General features: G+C 53.8%; 6 protein-coding genes across 6 annotated transcripts; 3 read left to right on the forward strand and 3 right to left on the reverse strand.

Moving 5' to 3' along the window:
• Positions 1-1,267: 1,267 nt before the first annotated feature.
• B0H18DRAFT_1215226 (uncharacterized protein) lies at positions 1,268-2,031 on the reverse strand (the record flags this gene model as incomplete). Its single annotated transcript, XM_048036625.1, has 2 exons — positions 1,268-1,871; positions 1,921-2,031. Coding segments are annotated over 2 exons (607 nt in total), but the record flags the coding sequence as incomplete, so codon positions are not given.
• Positions 2,032-4,565: 2,534 nt separating this feature from the next.
• On the reverse strand, positions 4,566-8,066 carry B0H18DRAFT_1039390 (uncharacterized protein). Its single transcript, XM_048030495.1, has 11 exons — positions 7,645-8,066; positions 7,421-7,592; positions 7,070-7,367; positions 6,712-7,020; positions 6,502-6,660; positions 6,221-6,454; positions 5,638-6,197; positions 5,319-5,586; positions 5,053-5,262; positions 4,808-4,995; positions 4,566-4,748 (listed from the first exon to the last, which is right to left on the reverse strand). Exons 1-10 carry the CDS (start codon positions 7,676-7,678, stop codon positions 4,972-4,974), a joined length of 2,268 nt encoding a protein of 755 aa, XP_047887493.1. The 5' UTR covers positions 7,679-8,066; the 3' UTR covers positions 4,566-4,748; positions 4,808-4,971.
• B0H18DRAFT_1039403 (uncharacterized protein) lies at positions 8,067-9,297 on the forward strand. Its single transcript, XM_048030496.1, has 3 exons — positions 8,067-8,284; positions 8,346-8,461; positions 8,772-9,297. The coding sequence occupies exons 1-3, from the start codon at positions 8,094-8,096 to the stop codon at positions 9,161-9,163; spliced, it is 699 nt and encodes a 232-aa protein (XP_047887494.1). The 5' UTR covers positions 8,067-8,093; the 3' UTR covers positions 9,164-9,297.
• Positions 9,298-10,957: 1,660 nt separating this feature from the next.
• On the forward strand, positions 10,958-12,333 carry B0H18DRAFT_1124506 (uncharacterized protein; the record flags this gene model as incomplete). The annotated part of the gene is made up of 5 exons (XM_048034863.1): positions 10,958-11,108; positions 11,171-11,567; positions 11,623-11,648; positions 11,701-11,903; positions 12,205-12,333. The coding sequence occupies 5 exons, from the start codon at positions 10,958-10,960 to the stop codon at positions 12,331-12,333; spliced, it is 906 nt and encodes a 301-aa protein (XP_047887495.1).
• An 857-nt stretch (positions 12,334-13,190) lies between these two features.
• Positions 13,191-14,974, forward strand: B0H18DRAFT_1124507 (uncharacterized protein; the record flags this gene model as incomplete). The annotated part of the gene is made up of 9 exons (XM_048034864.1): positions 13,191-13,252; positions 13,311-13,345; positions 13,398-13,438; positions 13,947-14,038; positions 14,088-14,166; positions 14,220-14,331; positions 14,386-14,401; positions 14,451-14,585; positions 14,647-14,974. The coding sequence occupies 9 exons, from the start codon at positions 13,191-13,193 to the stop codon at positions 14,972-14,974; spliced, it is 900 nt and encodes a 299-aa protein (XP_047887496.1).
• A 52-nt stretch (positions 14,975-15,026) lies between these two features.
• Positions 15,027-17,577, reverse strand: B0H18DRAFT_1139781 (carboxylesterase). Its single transcript, XM_048035624.1, has 8 exons — positions 17,294-17,577; positions 17,128-17,226; positions 16,993-17,077; positions 16,860-16,943; positions 16,584-16,795; positions 16,386-16,524; positions 15,732-16,324; positions 15,027-15,665 (listed from the first exon to the last, which is right to left on the reverse strand). The coding sequence occupies exons 1-8, from the start codon at positions 17,472-17,474 to the stop codon at positions 15,412-15,414; spliced, it is 1,647 nt and encodes a 548-aa protein (XP_047887497.1). The 5' UTR covers positions 17,475-17,577; the 3' UTR covers positions 15,027-15,411.
• Positions 17,578-18,562: the final 985 nt, after the last annotated feature.

Here is an 18,562-nt window from a genome sequence, read left to right on the forward strand (position 1 = left end):
TCGGTGTTACCTGCCCGTGCTGACTCGCCACTGGTACTGCGAACGGTCTCGCCCTATCACAACCACACAGAGTCAACACACTGTGGCAGGCACAGTCGACGAACAGGCGGCGGGCGCATGGCCGAAGGGCAGAAGGGGGCGAAGGGCTTACTGAGGGCGTGGCCGAGAGCGAGGGCGAGGTCGAGTGGATGGTAGGAAGGGCGGGCACAAGGGCAAGCAGCGGGGAGAAAGGCAAGCAGAGAGGAGGGCGAGAGGAGGGTGGTTGCAGGCGCAGGTGAGCAGTGACAAGTCAGAGACAAGATATTCTACCTCACGTTCCGCTCAGGCAATGAACTAAGACTCCCGACATCAGCTGGCCTCGAGCATCGCGGAGTTCACAGCGAACTACAAGACCACCGTGACCGCGTTCAGGGTGCTGCTCGAGCCGGTCATCACGAAAGTGCAGCTCGCGAACATCTGCGAGACGACTCGGAGCGTGCACTTCGAGACGGAGGTCGCGTTCTACGACGTGTCCCGCCCCCCATGAGCGAGTCGCGCGTCGTCGGGCTGCCAGCCTTCGAGTCAGCGACACTCCTTAGACTATCAAGCACCTCTCATCGCGACCGCTGCCAGTGCTGTTCCCGCACCTCCATCCCCGACGTCCTGAGTGTGCCCCTCACGGTCGTCGCCCCATGGGACGACGACGCGTAGTGGCTTGCCTTCGACCACTACACTGCAGCCCTTACTGTGTTTCCTCCGACACGATCATTGTAGACGCCGGCATCGCAGGCCGCCCACTCGCCCAGGCCCTTGCTTACTCCCAAGTGTCCTGCGCCCCTCCGGATGTTGCCTACCCCAACGCTCGCTCGCGGAGCCGAACCGCACCATCGGCGCGCTCCTCCAGCTCAGCGCCGTCGAGGCGCTGCGCAGGCTCGGCATGACCGTCTGTCTGGAGGACATCGACGACGCGCGAAGGAGGGTGTCTTCCAAGTCGGCGACTCGTGGAACATGCGGCATCCGCTTACAGGGCTGCATGACTGTTGCGTTCAATGGCGACGTCATCCTCCTGGACCTTCTGCGCGAAGTCAATGACTTTGGCCACTGGCTTGAGATTTCTGTACTGTATAGTGTATATCACTAGCTCTTCGGAATGTCAGTGTCATACCATGTACCTATTACTGACAATGCTGATCTCGCAGCGCGCGAGCAAGGGTCTCGTCGCCATCGGTAGCAGCACAACGAGTAATGAGTTGAACAACGAATACATTCACTTGGACAGGTCATTGACACCGTTGGTGCAGAACTTTCCATTGCAATGCAGACCCCACGTGTAGGTTTATGTGAACATTAGGTATAACACTGGCACACGAAAGCCAGTGGTAGAAAAAGACTCCCATCACATCTCCTCCATCGGCACACGACCAATAAGGGAACGAGCAGCCTCCACGCCATCAATCGTCGCTGGATGGCAATATACAAACTTGTTGATTACAGAAATCCATGGTGGATGCTTGATGTACCCAACCGTCTTCATGCGACATGCCTTGCACGACAACAGATACTGAGGTTCTGTCTTCTTCATCCGTGGATTGACGTCTGATTGTGTGCCCGTACAGTGTGGATTGGGGCAATAGAAAGGCACCCCCCACGGAAGCTCTGGACGACTTTGCATGTAGACGAGCTGTTGAACATTGCCCGTTTCTTCCCGCCACGTAAAGTGCACACCCACGTGCTTGAGAAATGCCGCATCACTGGTGAACGCAGCGATCACAGCCTTCTCCGGCTTGGTGTTCTCCACAAATACGGCCTTAATGAAGGCCAGCAATGGGAGGCTAACCTGCCGGGCAGCAAAGCTCTTCGATAAAAAGCCAAGCGCAAAGTCGAAGTAGTTGCTGCGCCAGTAGTCAGACCCGAAACTTGGCATTGACAAATGCAGCATACCGTTCCACAAGCTCTTTCAGGATGTACCGTTGCTCGGTTGGGGATGGAGACAGAGCTTGCCGCCAGCAGGACGAGCCCACGGCGACCCGGGATGGTGGGGAGCTTCTCATAGTACAAAGGTCCCAACAAGATTGGTAACAGCTGGGAACCAACACTCAATATATTTTAGAGAACAAAATGATATTGCACACACCACATTCACTGGCATCATGATAGACTCGCCACTTCCTCCCCTGCGGTAGGCTAGATGACCCATCTTTGGGTCATTGTGCGTTTCAATCGTGAGCAGTACTTTTGGCAAGAGATGTTCGTAGCTTTCCAGCCATTGATGAGCACTCCCTGTTGAGTGGGTCAAGTCGTGTCCCAGTCCCTCCGTAGTAAGCGGACCACTGTAGTGATAGAACTAAATTATTGAATGAGTACTGCTGAGAGCCAGAAATAAAGGATATACTGACCAGCCGATCGATCATACTATATTCCTTCTGTAACTGTATACTTGCAAGTGAGGCGAAGTCCGGCCGGTCAAAGTGGGCTGTGATGAGCAAGAGAGGTATAGCCATTCCAGCATTTTGAATGGCTGGAGATGCAAAGCTCGATACAGTGTACTAGACTAGAGAATGAGCACTTATCGGTATCAGCCTGAGGCGGTCAACACTACTGACATTCAGTTGCTCGCGTCGCCGGCATATCGGACACTTGAACTCGTCTGGATTGAAAGGTATATCCTGTTTGACCTTGATACAGTCCATTTCCTGCCCGAAGCACGCGGTGGCACCACATTCGTAGCAGGTAAGCATTTTTCCATCGTCCTGGCAGGTTTCCCCGCAGTAAACGCAGAGCTGGGTGACATGTGAGCAAAGAGTGGGATGGTGGAAAAAATATCCTCACAGGAATGGGGGTTTCTTTCTTGACAAGCCTTGAGGCTTCAAGGAGTCAGAATACTTCTTATGGGCTTATGTACCGTGCACGTACGATTCAGTTCACCGGGTCGGTTGACCGCGCTTTTCTTACGATGGCCACTGGCACGCTGCCGTGATGCAGCCCGGTGGAGAGGCGTCCCGGTTTTGACCATGAGCCAAAAGAGGGGGGAACGCAGAAATAGTAGACAACCCAAAGTGTATGGTACGCCGTACTACTAATACGGTACTACGCCTATGGTACGCCGGAAGGCCACAGTTCGATTTTGGACGCGGCTCGGCGCTATCCGCAGGATAGACGCCGGCCACCCACCGACGAGTTCAACTGAGTTCAAGAAAGCTAAAGACACTAACGGAGATTGCTGTGAGTCGTACATATATGTTGTTTGGAAAGCACTGATTGGGTGCTCGATATTTCACCCCTTCAGTTTTCGCCCTACAGGCATCATTTCGCATGCATCATACAACGGCCCGGCGTCTGCATAAATTTCGTTGTAGTGACTGTATTCATTCTTCATATTGGACATATAGATTCAGAAACGCTCTGCGACGTTGCCTGAGGTATCCGGAAAGATGAGCCAACTGATGTCGGTGACATGCGAGAAAGGGTCGTCGTTATGGGGCTGCTGACACGTAGCTCAGATTTCACTCGTTGACACAGTCTGAGTGTTCGCACTGCAACTTCGCCATAGATGGAGTACACTGCTTAGTATGTGTGGATGCTCCAATTGAACCAATTATTCCTGAGGCAAGGGTGACACGCTATCTTTGTCGTCGTCGGCATTGCAGCTAATTTCAGAACGATAGTCACTCTCGAACGCGCGCGACATATGATGACTAAGCGCTCCGCGCTTCGGGAGCCGTTCTTCTGCACCACTGCAACCTGCGCGAGATCTTCCACACACAGCGACCTGTCCAGGACCAGCCCCTCGCAACGACATACACGACACGATCCCGTGAGCAATCAGGTTGATGCGAACCAATAATTATGCAGAATGTGTCTGGTCAGCCTTGCTCTACAACACCACTGACATTCCAGTGAATCCCATGCCTTGCCAGTCGCGAGCCATGTAGAAAGAGTTCAACTATTCGGACTCTGCGAGAGTCATGGTAGCTCTACACTACTACTGTAAATGGTAGAGAGACAGGTCAATAATTCAGATTTCAGATCATATATCATCTGTTGTGTCTGCTCGCGCAAAATTGACAGGAGACGATGAACGACAGTGGTGCAGAAGAGCGGTGCGCGCCGCCTTCTTGAAGGTTGGAGCGCTTAGTCATCGTCTGTCGCGCGCGTTTGCAAGTGACTATCGTTCTGAAATTAGCTGTGACCCGCGCACCCTGTGGCTGATGAGTCCTGTACATATAAAACCATCCTCCGTACTCGCCTCTCTCGACGACTCACCGATATGGGCGGTGACATGATCGCGGAGTACGGCAGGCTTCTTGACTGCCCCTTCGTCGACCGCTGAACAGGCTATCATGGACGAGATCCACAGCTCGACAGCGCTCTTCTACTTCTTCACGGCCTTGCTAAGCGACGTACAACGATTGTGGTGGTCTGACCGCAGAGGCCTAATGTCCTGCTCGCGGAGCCTACCCCAGACCCAGGCACTACCATTGATCGCTGAGAAAGTCCGTGAAGCACATCCTGATGGTGCCATTATCAATGTTGCAGAGGACCACAATTTCGTATGGAAACATTCAACTCAGTGCGTTCCGGAGTCGCAACGGGGCAGCGTGAGGATAAATCAGCACACACCTTTGAACAACCATAATCGGCGCTCGACGGTTCAAACGTTCAAGCTCATGATGAAGTGACTGGCGAACTGCATGGTACTCGTGGTCTGCATTGTCCCGCTGCGGGTTGTCGCTCTCAACGCCTATAGGTAAACGATGTACACCCGCTAGCTGAAAGCGACGGTGCACGTAAACAAACTGAAAACCCCCTCTCCATTGACTGCACGCACCGGCCTAGGAATTCAAGCCGCCCCGATCATGATCGAGTTGGAACGCAGGCAGCTGATCGCTCGCATGGGTTCAATCGTCAACTCAGACATCAGATACAAACAGAAACTCATTCCTTTTCGTATCGACGTCACAAGAAAACATAAATACACCACTACCCCGACACTCAATTTGTTTGCGCTCCCACAGCCTGCCAACTCTGCATCAGCAACGCGACACGAAGGCCACAGAGTCAGACGACACTCACCAAACGCTTGAGATGCTCCATGAACACTTGCAAGCTAACGTCGTCCGTGAAGATGGCCTGCCCAGCGCTAGCGCCCGCAGCCGTGCCGTACATACTCGTCGACATGTGCGTCGTGGAGGGGTTGAGCTTCGACAGCAGGAACCGTGCCTGACTGCCACCCTGGTCACAGACGATGTACCGCGGGATGGGGAACCGGTCCGCGAGGAGTTCCTAGTTTCCCCGATGTCAGATTATTAGAACATGTCCAACGTGAAAGAAAATCGTACCTGGGCATCAGCGACGGGAGCCTCGAGCAGCTCCTTGAAGTTTTCATAGCCTTCTTGTTCCTGGTAGCCGGCCTTGCGCCACTGCGCGATCGTCTCGCCGTGGAAGATGAGGATGTGGAAGAAGGTGTCGAGGAGGAGGATGACGTCTGGCTTGATGGACACGCTGTCGAGCAGCACGGGTTGAGGAGGCGTGTCAAACGTGTACGACATGAGCGTGGGCTGGATCATAATGAGAGAGCTGTTGACATCCTCCTCGTTAAGGATATGTCTGGACGAGCCGTCAGCGCACAGTCAAACCCATCACGCCGGGATGACGCACCTGTAGAAGGCAGTCTCGTCAGGACTGTTGTTGAACACTTGCAAGAACTGGCTTCGCCGGAGGTGGAACATGAACTGCGGGTAGATGCTGAAGTTGTCCGACAGGCGGAATGTGGTCGGGTCCTCCTTCCTGTAGTCCGCGAACTTCTGGCACAGCCGGATGAGCATGCGGTCTAGCCACCTCAGCACGTCAGGCGAGTCGTCGATCTCTGCCTTAAACACGGCGATCCGCGCCATAAGCACCGCGGCCGCCTCCTGGTCAAACGACGCCGCGATGCTCGGCGATCCCGCCTCTGCGAAGTTCCGCGCGATCGTCGTCACCCGCAGACGGAGTTGGCCGGACGAGTGCTGGTAGTGTGTCACGAACTGGATGAGACCGCGCGAGCCTGGCTGCAGCGGCTGCCCAGCTGGCGTGACCACCTCGAAGTAGACCCCTGCTGAAGTGCGCGGTGTGATGGAGTTGATCTTCCACGCCGAGGTCTGGCCGATACCGATCTCCGTCTCGCCGACGCATGCGGACTTCTTCCCGGCTGAGATCGCGTGACCAATCAGTCCGGACACCTTAGCTCCTTCGTCGTCTGTACATCGAACGTCGCGTTGAAGCCCATCTCGAGATTGCCGGCATCGTCCTTATTGAAGACGCGCAGGAAGCTCTGCTTGAATATCGACGTTGCGAACGAGTCTGACAGCACAATTACACCGTTCGTAGAGTTTGGCAAGGACTTCATCTCGAGCAGACCGACTTGGTCCAGGCAGCCGGCGAACAGGTCGATGACATGCCCGTTGTTGGACGCCCGCTTGGCGAGACCTTCGTAGAACTACACAAGGTTCAGTTGCTGGTGACTGAACAGTAGCGTTCGCATACCTTCACGGCTCGCTTGTAGTGCTTGGCGCTGTCCCGGTCAATATCGTGGTGCGACCGAATCGGCTCCTTCAGCTCGTTGTTCACGACCATACCTGGGCCCTCCGAAGCAGATCCGCCCGAGAACACCATCATGCGCGCTCCGGTGTTCGGGAAGGACGTCTGAGAATGCTCTATAAGCCAATGCGTTCTCGCAGATATAGCACTACTTACCTCCAAGAGTCCCACCGCAACCGAGACCGCAACACCAGTGCAGCGCAGCGGCCGCTTTCCAGCGGCGACCGGCCATGGGTCTTGGCCGAGGCTCTCCAAAATGCCGGTCAACTGGAACTCGCACTGCGAGACGGGAAGGAGGAAGCGCGCTGCGCCGAAGGCCTGCATAGGTTGCCCTGGGCGAGGGGCTGCCCTGTTCTGCGAGCTCAGGCCGAGCATGTCCTGGATCTGCTTCGGGGTGTACTCTTTGCCTCCACGGAACACGTATGACTTGTTGCACTCAGCGTAGCCGAGCTCATGTACTTGTGCCTGAAAGCGCTCTCAGACGTGCATTTGGCGTAGGTCTCGAGACACGCACCATCGTTCCATACGTGATCAGACCGACTAGCGCGTACGGCGGGAGCAAGCTCAAACTAACGATGATTGCATCGCGGAGTGCCTTCAGCTCTTCTGGCTCCTCAAAGCAGGTGTCCACTACGAAGAGGAATATAGGCGGGACTTGAGCAGGCCGGGAAAGCGTGTACTCGATCGTGGTGTATTTTGGTAGCAACTCGGCAGGGAGATTCGTGTTGGAGATGTCCTTGTAATGAGGAGGGAAAGCGTTCCGCTGCAAGCAGAAGGGGCAGATCCACAGCTTCCCGCGAATATCAATCTGGCTGCAGTCCGGTTATCGGTACTTGAACGTCAGACAGTTGCATATGACGCGTACCAGTAAGGATTGAGCACGGCGCGACATGGTGGCTTGCAGGTGACCGGCTCGTACAAGACGGGAGGCAGATCTTCGCGCACTTTGAGAGGTACGTACAATGCAGAGATGGGTACGACTGTGCGCGTCGCTTCGATCCTCGACGACGGCCAGACGTTCCATGACAGACGCACGCCTGCACAGCTTCATCAGGAACCAGCGCACATGAGATGTTATTTGCGGCTCACCGTCGCGCTCCTCTACGTCCTCGAAATTAAGCATCGTGGTTGGGAATATTAGGTCGACTCGTCAACTATATGCTTTGTGCCGTGTTCTTGCCGTCGACGTGTCCTGTATGTTATTGTTTGTCTTCCGCGACGCCGGCAGAAGGAGCGTCTTTGCAGGCGTAGAGATCTTTGGTCATTCAGGTGAGTCTTCGCTTTACACGCGACATCGGTTCGACGTACCTACGAAGACTGAGGAGGTGGAGGTCGGTGGACTGGCGGTGCAGGCCGTGCGATGGGTCTGACGCCGAGTGCCCAATATGGAAGGCGGCCAAACACACGCTCGGTCACGGTGGGGACTCGGACAAGCGGGAGACCTGGTCCCAACCTGGTCCTCAACACCGCTCACGACGTCTGCAACTCAAGTATCCTTGATTAGCACTTTTGCCTAGGACTTGATATTGTGTTCTGCAATGTTTCATGCGGGTATACGACACAGAGTTCGCTCTTTTGCGCTCAGTCTGAGCTTTCTCGGTGCGGCAACTGTCCGACACTCGTCGACTGCATACCTTCTCCGGACACCGCCCTCCTCTGCTCCCCGCGAAGTTCCTACCCCCTTAGTCTTTGTGTCCTCGAGCTCCTGGGACCCTCACTCGAAAACTGGGTGAGCCGCCTTGCTGCTGCATAGCTCAGCCACGCCTCACGACGCTCAAACACGACTGCAGGTTCGGCTCGCTGGCAACCATGCTCACAGCGCGCGGGTTCACCTGTCTGGAGATTGACTTAGCTCCGCCGGAGAGAGCTGATACATCGGATGCACTTATGCGGCACTTCGAGGCAGGTCAGTGCTCGGCGTACATTGTTTGAATGTCATCTTTCCGGTTACCTGGTGGGTCGGCGCAACATACTTGGTCCCTGGAGAGTCTCTTGTCGTCGATCAACTATGCTCTGTGTACAGGATGTTATAGAACCTTCGACCGATGCAAGCGCATCGCGGTCCGACCTCAATTGTCGCAGGGAGCGCTACAGATGGTCGACGTCGCCCCATGTCACAGCGTCGTCGGCGCTGCACTGCTTGGCAGTGGGCAGGGTCGAGCTGTGTGGCCTTCCGATCTGAGCCGACTGCAGATGCTATACTCATCCTCTTGCAGAGCTGTCCTCGCACATCCGTCTCACGATGATCCCGTTCGCACCCATCATCTTCGCCAGGGGTTCGGGTGCATTAATCGCACAAACATACATCTCTTCTCACCCAGCCTCCGGCCTGCTACTCATCTCGCCGCCGGTCTCCAACGCCACACTCAAGTCATCGTCAGAGGCAGACGGCAACGCGCCCTTGCCGACCGCCCTCCCGGAATTCAATTTCGAGCCTAGGTTCCCGTGCGCCATCCTGTGCACACAGCAAGAAACTAAGGCGCTCGCCGAGAACAGGCTATGGAAAGACGAGAACGTCAGCAAGCTGATCGCAAGGAACGAGCAAACCCTGGATGGTCAAGAAGGTTTCGTCAAGATTGAGCAGTGGCTGGATGAGGTTGGCGTGTGATGTTACGGCGAGGATGGACGATGCATTGCGATGCCCGAAGCTTCGTGTGTGCATGTGATATATGAACTCTACCCACATAAGCTCCGTGTTCAATCAGCATCTAACGAAGATGACCTCTGCATACTAGATCCGCGTGTGACAGAATGCCTGCTGAGACTGGCAGATAGATGCGAACATATTCACCCTCGATCTGCCCTCACTACGAGTGCTACACTACGAGTGCTACACGGTCACGGATTCGAGCATCGCTCAACTCCCTGTTAATACTACACCCATACTAAAGGCATTCCTAACGACATCTATCTGGCGGTAAGTAGCCGAACTTTACAACAGACATGCAGATTGACACTTGACTGACTGTAGCTTCAAGCAGGATCCCGACAGTACGTGCCGTTCCATGGAATAGGCTGCCGTTGCTCCTCGTTATGATGGAGGGCGTTCTAGGGTGTTCAACATCCTCTTACTTTCGCACCACTCAACATGGCCTAGACCCCTCGACGTCGACCGAACAACAGATCTTGGGGTCTCTGTCACGTTTGCCGAATTTGAAGAGGGAGCTGGCGACTCCGGGACCCCGCACAGGAAATACGAAATGTCGGCAGTGTTGTCCTCGGCCGGGCAGTTGCGATTCCTAATGCCACGAAACACCGCAGAATCAACGTTCACTGCATCCTCAAGACGTCGCGAGATTCGGTGACAGGAGCGGTGGCCGACCTCATAGACTCCGATTCAGTGCCATTGCGACTTCTGAGCGACTCAGCATCTCCATAGCATTCGTGATATCAGTATCAAGGTACTTACGTTGTGTCAGAGAAAATGACCGCCTGAGTCCTTGCGTCGCCGAGAACACGTACTAGTCAAAAACACGCAGCTAGTGAGCAGTCCAATGACTATGACGAGCTGTGCATGATCATTCTTTGGGCCCAAACGTTCACTGGGCCATTCGAATGAGGTGACAAAGTGGCCTTCATCATTTTGGCGTACGTCGAGAGTGCTGTCGCACAGGTGAGCCACGTCCTCGATTACCAAATCGACCAGCCATGCGAGACTGAGAGTACAGCATTCGCTTGACAGATCCTTGATGGTGGATGTGGCGTCAAGTGAGGCGAACGGCCGCCAACCATCTGGAGTACTGGTAAGCACCGTGTGTTCTCACGTAAAGGGCGGAGTATGAGTCCATGTGTGGTTGTGTCCTCATACAGAAGGTGCCATTCGCCACAGTGAGTTATCACCGCCATAACGCCTGCATGCAAGCGGTGCAGAGCGCATGAATGGATGTAGAGCGATACACCTCTTAACTTTCAGCGATCTGTGGGAGGCCTCTGTTGAGTGAAGAACCGTCAGCTTCCTGAACATCACCAGTGCCGCGTACTCACGGACGAAGAGACACGATGACAGTACGCCCTTCAGAACACCTGTATTTCCGGATTGGACCAAAATCCGGATACCCATCTGAAGCTGTGCCGCCGTCTACGCCGAAGGTCAGAGTTTCTCGTTCATCACGATGGTCCACAGGGAATCGGGAGTCTGGCTGCTATTCCAGTCGCCAGCCGCCAGTCTTCGTGGTCCCTGTGGTCCATCGGTGTTGCAGGTCATGATCCGTTCCACCGGCTCCTAGTATATGTGCGCGCGGGAACGAAGCTCAGTCATCGTCTTGATGACCAGTGACAGTCTTACTGTCGACGCCCGTTCACCTTCTGTACTGCAGTGAGTGACAGTCGTGCGATGCGTATGTTGATGTACTGAATTGCGATAACGCCCACTCCGCAGAGCAGCCAATATATTCACTGATTCATGTCAAGTAATGTCATCTCCAAGCTATATCCAGTTGGCGCGTCGGATCCAAGACTCGTTTATGAGCCTGCGGACGCTTGGGGTTCGTTCTGTAGTAACGGTGACTTGGGCACGCGAACAGCGGGGTCTAGCGTCACGTTCACATTCAACGGTGAGCTGTCATATTTGGATTGCAGACATTCCACGGCTTCGGATACTGACTCTCACGTTTAGGTACCTTTGTCGAAGTCTACGGTTCGTCAGGCTCAGCGAAGACTAGCGCGTCATTCGTTTTGGACGGTCAACAGGCTGTCGACTACACTAGCTCCGGAGCCAGCTCGCAGGCTCTACCACTCTACCATTCGTCCACCCTCATTTACAGCCAACATACGCTCAAAGTAACGGTACAGGGTGACGACCCATCGCTTTGCCTTCAACAGTTGCAGTATACCGGCACACTAGACCCAGCAGCTCCTTCGACCTCCTCGGCTCCGGAACCAACGAACACTCAATCACTCGACAGTTCTCCCACTACGGCTACCTCAGTCTCCAACCACCTCCCAGCGGGGACGATATGTGGGATCGTGATAGGCAGCATCGTCGTCTTGCTCCTTGTCATCTTCACCATCTTGTACGCCCGTGGCTGGCTACCCCGTTGTTGTGGGCGAGGCAGGTGTCCCTCCAAGGAGAACGAGTGGACATCGTCTTGATGGTCAGTTCTCCCTTGGCAACTCAAGTCATCGCTGACTGACGAGCATTCACAGATATGCCCAAGTCGCCTCCTCCCCCGGTGGGCATGGATGCATTCCGGAAACTGCTGCTGCAGCGCGCCCAGAAGGCGACCATGACACGTCTCGCCTCCGGCCCGAACTCGAAGAAGAGTTCGTCAAACGGGACTCGGTCAACCGCCATCTTCTCCTCCGTCGTCATACTCACGCCCCTGTGTCATCCTCCGGAGGAAGTCGTGGTCGCTCAGAAAGACTGCAGAGACCGGAGCGACCACAGACAACTTGGCCGTCTACACCGACTTTGCATGTCGCCAACCAAGTCCAGAGTCCGTAACCACAATCTTTGACTCAGACATGGTTTCATCTTGATTTATCTTCGCGCGGACAATAGTATCACTCGGACTCCGGGAGAGGGTTTGTATACATTAGAAGCACTGTAATTCTTGAATCCCAACATATTTTACTGAGATAGTACGGCTAACCCTACGAGTCTACGAATGAGATGGCCAACGGCAATAGCCGATTGCTCATCGCGCGCAGATCCGAATCGAGCCAGCGTTCCAGTTCGCACTTGGTGCGAACTTCGCCACTCGTACTTCGTTCCATCATCCACTCATGGGTCACCGGTCATCATTGGGTGGCTTTGAATCTCGTGGGTCTACTCCGTAAAGACGCTGTGTGGAATGAAGTAAGGCCCGGAATGATGTTGTGGATGCGAGCTATTCAAGTTCTCGTCAATTCGCGATGGTACTCCAAGGAAACCGTCAAGTTGGTGTAAGATCTCTTCCGTGAGAACATATAATGGTTGATCCTGCGCTATAGGTGACATCGGGATAACGGACACAGGGATGTCCTTACGCTCCATGTTCTGTCAGTATTTTATCAAGTGACGAAGGTTCTTGACCTTGGTCGCAGTCATTCGCCACCGTACACTCCTCAAGGGGACATGCCATAGATAGTCTTGATGTACAGCTGGCGCTCCGGGAAACGCTTAGAGATTGAGAGACGTCGTGAGAATGAATCAGCGCCGTCCAACATTGTGACGGTCAACAGTCAGTGTGAGACATGGGCTATAGGTGAGTGTTCGGCTTCGACTCTGATCCCTTTACGTTGCTATCTTCTTAGAACACCTACTTCTGCCGCAAAAGCGGTCGGGTATACCAGACGACGGAAGTGGCAGGCAAATGCATGTGCTGAAGACGCAGCTCTGTATGTTTGGCACCTTGAACCGCCCGCGCGTGGTACAGCCAGCATAAACGTAGAAAATATGACTATGATGACAGAGGACAGATGCACACACAGCCACAAATGTTCGACGTCTTTCGTTACTCATAGGGGGAGCGTACTCAGGCAGCATCATGATGCGATCCCGTCGAGGTCGGCTCACGTCGTACCAGGTCAGAGGATTGTGAGATACATGATGCTCTACTTAAACCGGATGATGCTGGATGCTCAACTTGGGAAACTCTCCCAACGCTGCTCGTGTCTGTTGATTGTTTTCCCTTGGCTGCAGCGGAGCTGCCACCATGTCGCAGGCCGACTTCACTTCAGCCGACGCTGCGCAGGTCGCGGCCATATTTCAAGATATGTGGGTCTCCAAATCTTTATAGATACGATTTGTACTCATCCAGATCCGCATCTCACAGGCTGCTGGCTAACTTCTGCGGCGTAGCCGCTACCAGTGAGCGAAACAATTAAACGTCGACGTGTATCGCTCATGTTCTTCCTCACAGCACTCCTTTTCTACGATTACGTGCTCATGTTTTCTCGCGAAGTACGTTGTATTTGGCACCGTCGGTTCTCTGGAGCTACAATTCTTTTCCTCTTGAATCGATACTTGACTCTGGTATATCGCGTCCTCATGACGGTCGAGACATTCCCGTTGGGGAGGAACCCGGCCACTGGTCAAGCGGTAGGGAATCTCTTAGCAAATGATCTCCGGTAGCTTACACTGTTACTCATCACAGATGTATGGACACTTATTTAGAGAGTGCTTCCCGATTATTGATGCTGTTTGCGCAGTTGCACAGGAGTCCTTCGCACCACCCAGGTCTTGTCAATGGTGACATCTTTGGTCACAGCAGGTATGTAATGTCTATCAACATATCGCATGATCTGAATGGTCAACAGTCTTTACATCATTGCGCATGTACGCCATCTGGTGTAAGGATTGCAGGATATTCGCTGGGGTATTGTTTCTCGGATTGGTCCCCATCGGCGTTAACATGGTGCGGCTGTTTGCCACGTTTCAATGCCGACACAACTCATTGACGTCACGGCAGTTCTACTACACGAAGGTAGCTTTCGTCGTAGCCCCTCCTCCTCTTGTTGGCTGTGCCGATTTGGTCAATATGACTTCTAGTGCTAGTGAAACGTACGTCCTTCATCTGTCATGGACGTCTCCCTGGCTTAACGAATGGCAGACGTAAGCAACTCAAGCGCACGGTGCTGCTCAGAGGCGTACCTTCTGATGTTTACTATGCACAGTCGGCATATTCAACTGTTCATTCGCCATCTCTGCGGACGCCATTGTTCTGATTCTCACTTGCGTGAAGACGCTCGAGATCAAGCGCTCCTTCGCCGCTATTGGGACAAGAGCGAAGGACAGTTTGGAGACGCTGGTGCAATCTCGCGAACTGTCTTATGTATCTCTGATACAACGAGACGGTATGTCAACCTTGCGTCGTGAAGCTCTTTGTCCTTTTCACTGACCGTATGCAGGAACAATTTACTTCCTGTGAATATTGTCTGTGCTTGTCGTCGACTGTGCACTGATGCTGTACCAGTGCTCTGTTGATTCTCAATGTAGTGGATTTGGTCGCGATAAAGAATCAGGTTATTTCACTTCCAACTACCCTCCCATTGATTACATATCTGACACCTTCGAAGACTTTTGGGTCTTTACCTGCCCTCACAGAGGTGTAAGTACATCCACCACGCGATGCACGATGACGTGGCTCAATGGACGCGTTGACGACCTAGATTAACATCGATCCTCATCTCCCGCTTCCTCCTCGACCTGCGCAGCGTATACCTGTCAAGTCGTGGGATGGATAGTAACAAGGAAGGCTCGTCAACCGATTCGCACTTGTCGTCTATCCTTTTCGCGAGACATAGCGTCGCTGGAAATCTCGGAGCTCCCCTCGAGGCTATGGTGTACAATCCCGAGGAAAGCTACGAGCAAGTCGCTGCCGAGGAAATTGCATATGTCGCGGCGGACCCGTTGGCCATGGGGCTGCATTCATCTCCCGGGGACGATCACGACTACCATGATGATTGTGATACGGACTTACGTCCGCTGAAAGAGTAAGTTCAATCTCCTGCGAATGTCTCGGGATGTTCTATAACCAATCTGCGCATAGGTTGTACGATGTCCCTGTATGATGCCCAGAACGTACATACGCTTGCGACGGACATTCAGCATGCCGAGGAAGAGCCGGCGAGCAAATGTAGCAAGTCATTTCATCCATGGCGAGACTGTCCAATTACTGTGGATGGTCTTACCCTGACACAAAGCTGAAGATTCGAAGCCGATCGCCTTGCAAAAGGCAACAATCTACGTTTGGTAGCGACGCGCTTGGCCACTCTTCGGTAGGGTCGGTCTGTACGCATGACGAAGAATAGCAGATGAAGTGGAATTGCGCCAATGAATTCATCGCGAAGGTCAGTGTGGTCTCACGAAGGCATTGTACATCTTTGCAGTACTGGTGTTACATGTCCCACATTCGCCGCCGAGCAACTCGAGCGCTACTCGCCGGGAAGGGCGACAGTCAAGCGCATGATATCGTCCCATCTAGTGTCATCCTTCCAGCCCGCACACCCATCCTTGAGAGCAAACACCCTCTTCATGTTCCTGGCTTCATTGCTGCTACCAGCTTCGATAGCGGCTCTTTGAGCGTTGACCGCATCGAGCCATCCAAGGACGACGGGGATTTCAGATTGCTCTAGCAGCGCCTCGCGATAGGCCCAAATGACGCGGTCAAGCCCATGACTGACATAGCCTGGTCAGATCAGAACATTTCTTCAGTAAAGGTCGGGGATCAGTACAAAAACCAGCAGGCTCTTACCTCCAGAGCGCAGCACGCGCGCAGGCAGCCACCCAATTTCATAGCGCAGTACCGGGTATCCCGCGTTGATGAGGTCCCTTGCGAGCAGCCTCGTCGGTAGGTGCGCCTGCCCGTCCGACAGCACCCTACCCATGAACTTAAACAGCGCATCCGGGGTATCATCCGGGCGCTCATAGCACTGGAGCATTCGCGTCACGATGTCGCTCGGGTAGTACTTGCGAAGGTTCAGTTCGACGTCCGCGTAGCTGTGAACGCGGTGCGTCATCCCATACACGAACCACTCCTCCGTGAGGTCCCCGACGATGACACTCCGCACACCCTTCTCGCGAAGCCCGCGCGCGAGGCCGCCGGAGCGTTGCCAGGTCATCGGGTCGGGATCGCTCCTGAGCCAGACACCGTCGGTCGTGGCCCGGAAAGTGTCGAACTCGGGGCCTACCTGACCGTTCTCGATGACACTAGTGATCTTGCTTGTGGGCAGCGCCTCGGTGTCCCTCAGCTGGAGAATGATGGAGGATGTGTACGGCTTTAGGCCGACCGCGGCGCAGAATGCCTCGAATTGCGGACGTAGCTCGGTGCGTGACTTAGGGCTGTTCCTGAGCTCGGTTGATCATGAATTGGTGTATAATGCGCGCCAAAGCCGATATGAATACTCACATCATCCCATTTGATTGTATGATGACGGATTGAAAAGGCGCTTGTTCGCCTTCAGGAAGACGGGAAGCGTGGTGCAAAATCTGGTGCACCGAGTGCCCACCCGCGGACAGCCCCGTGAGCTGGATGTCCGTAGGATCACCTTGCAAGCGCAACTCAGCTTCTTCACATCACGCAAAACAGTTGACAAACTGCACATACCTCCGAACTTGTCAATGTTGTCTCGAACCCACAGGAGCCCGAGCCATTGATCCTTGAATCCGTAATTGCCCTCCACCTTTGGCCATTCACCACAAGCGAGGAAGCCGAAGACTGAGACACGATAGCCTATGTTGACCCACACCTCCGATCGTGCGGCAGCGATATGCTGCGCCTGTGAGTTGATCTCGTGCGGAGAGCCGATCTGCAGGAAGCTAGCATCCGAGTTTCACCACTCCGAGTCAGCTCGCGCCAGATACAGTTAAATGATATACAGACCCGCCGTGGATGTATATTCTGACGGGATACTTGCGGTCTGAGCCTGGCGAGAAATCAGGTGGACATACGATGTTGACGAACAAGCTGCACGACGATGTCAGTTCGAGATGATGCGTCGTGAAGCCATGCGTACGGGTTCTCGGTGGGCATGCCCAGGCCAACTATGTTCTCATATGGTGTCCCCGCAATAAGCTGGTCATTTCTAGGTTGGGCACAATCTATGAAGCGGTGAAGGTCAATATGGATAAAAGATCACTGTATCACTTACAGCTGGCTTCATATATGTACTCCTTGTTTTCGTAGCGATAATTGTCCTGCAATGGCCGGGGATTTTCGAAGCGCACAGGAGGTAAGGCGTAGGGCACCTCTGTGGAAATGACATGCACTTAAGTAACGTACCAGAACGCGGTCGACCGCTGGGAGAGTGGACTTACCCAGGAATGCCACAGCACCGGTGCTTGCACGACCACCGATGATTGGACCGTACTTCGTCTGAACTGTAATGCGCTCTGTGTTGGCCAAGAGTTCTTCCTGAAGGTGGCTCTGGGCAGTCTGGGCGTGGTATTTACGCCAACTACGGGCGGATACCGTAGGATTGAAATCAGGAGCAGCCATGATCGGTTTCAATGAGCACGTCGTGCGGAGCGGATGAGCGCAAGGGCACGGTATCTTCAGGTAACGAGTCTGCGAGATGTCCGACAGTCACACTCGAGCAGTGTGATAGTATTGGCCTGGGTGTTCTAACGTCAAGTTATATAGGTCGTGGTCGAATACATGCACGTGCGAATATCTACGCAGTAATTTGTCGTCTGAACGAGGAGAAACTCGTGGCGCAAGGGTAACTGTATCAGATGACAGGTTGGTGAAGGATCATGTACGTACTATGGCAGGGTCCATAGGCGCATAGTGGTAGCACCAAGACCACAAGGCAGAAGGGATTACTCCCTAGGAGCGCGTAGTGCACTGAATTGTGTCGGTCCGACTAACAACCCTGAGCTCGCTGCTCTTGCAAAAATGGTTGACGAAGGTAGACGACGCAGCATTGCTGGAGTTCTTGTACCCGTGTACGCACCTTTCAGTACAGCTGCTTGTTGCAAACCCCTCGGAGACACCTTCAACGACATGGTCGAAAACAGTTATTGACAGCCCTGGACTCCATGCGCCTGGAAATACGCGGCAACCCTGGCTGTCAACAACACGTACAGCAGAAGCAGATGCTCAGCCTACTCTGTATTCGCGAGACACGTTGCTATGTCGAATAAGCAGGTCTCCTTCAAAATACAGAAGATTGTCTCACGAGTAGGGAACAGACGTACCATTGAGAACATTTGCTCCGTCTTGCTCGCTTTCGGCTTATGGATTTCAACCCAGCTGACCCGTCTTCTTCGGGGCCTGGCACATTTGGTACTCTGGTGCTCGGGACACGCTTGAGGCTTGATTACTGTGAATCACGATGTAGACAATGGGTAGTTCACGAACACATGTGTCGGTTGAATGGCAAGGCAGCGAGATGCACGCACACTCGTGTGTTCATATTGGTCGTCCTCTCGAACGGAGGTCCCAATTCTGAATCAATTCAGTGCAATCGACTTTCGCACGCCTGAAGTCACAAACGCGCATGTCACACGCACGAGACTGTGACATGAACAATCCGCCTCATTCAAATTGATTCTGAATGGAACAGGTTCACTACGAATACAGGT

Source organism: Fomitopsis serialis (assembly GCF_022376445.1).
Source record: "Fomitopsis serialis strain Sig1Antser10 chromosome Unknown B0H18scaffold_125, whole genome shotgun sequence".
Lineage (NCBI taxonomy): Eukaryota > Fungi > Basidiomycota > Agaricomycetes > Polyporales > Fomitopsidaceae > Fomitopsis > Fomitopsis serialis.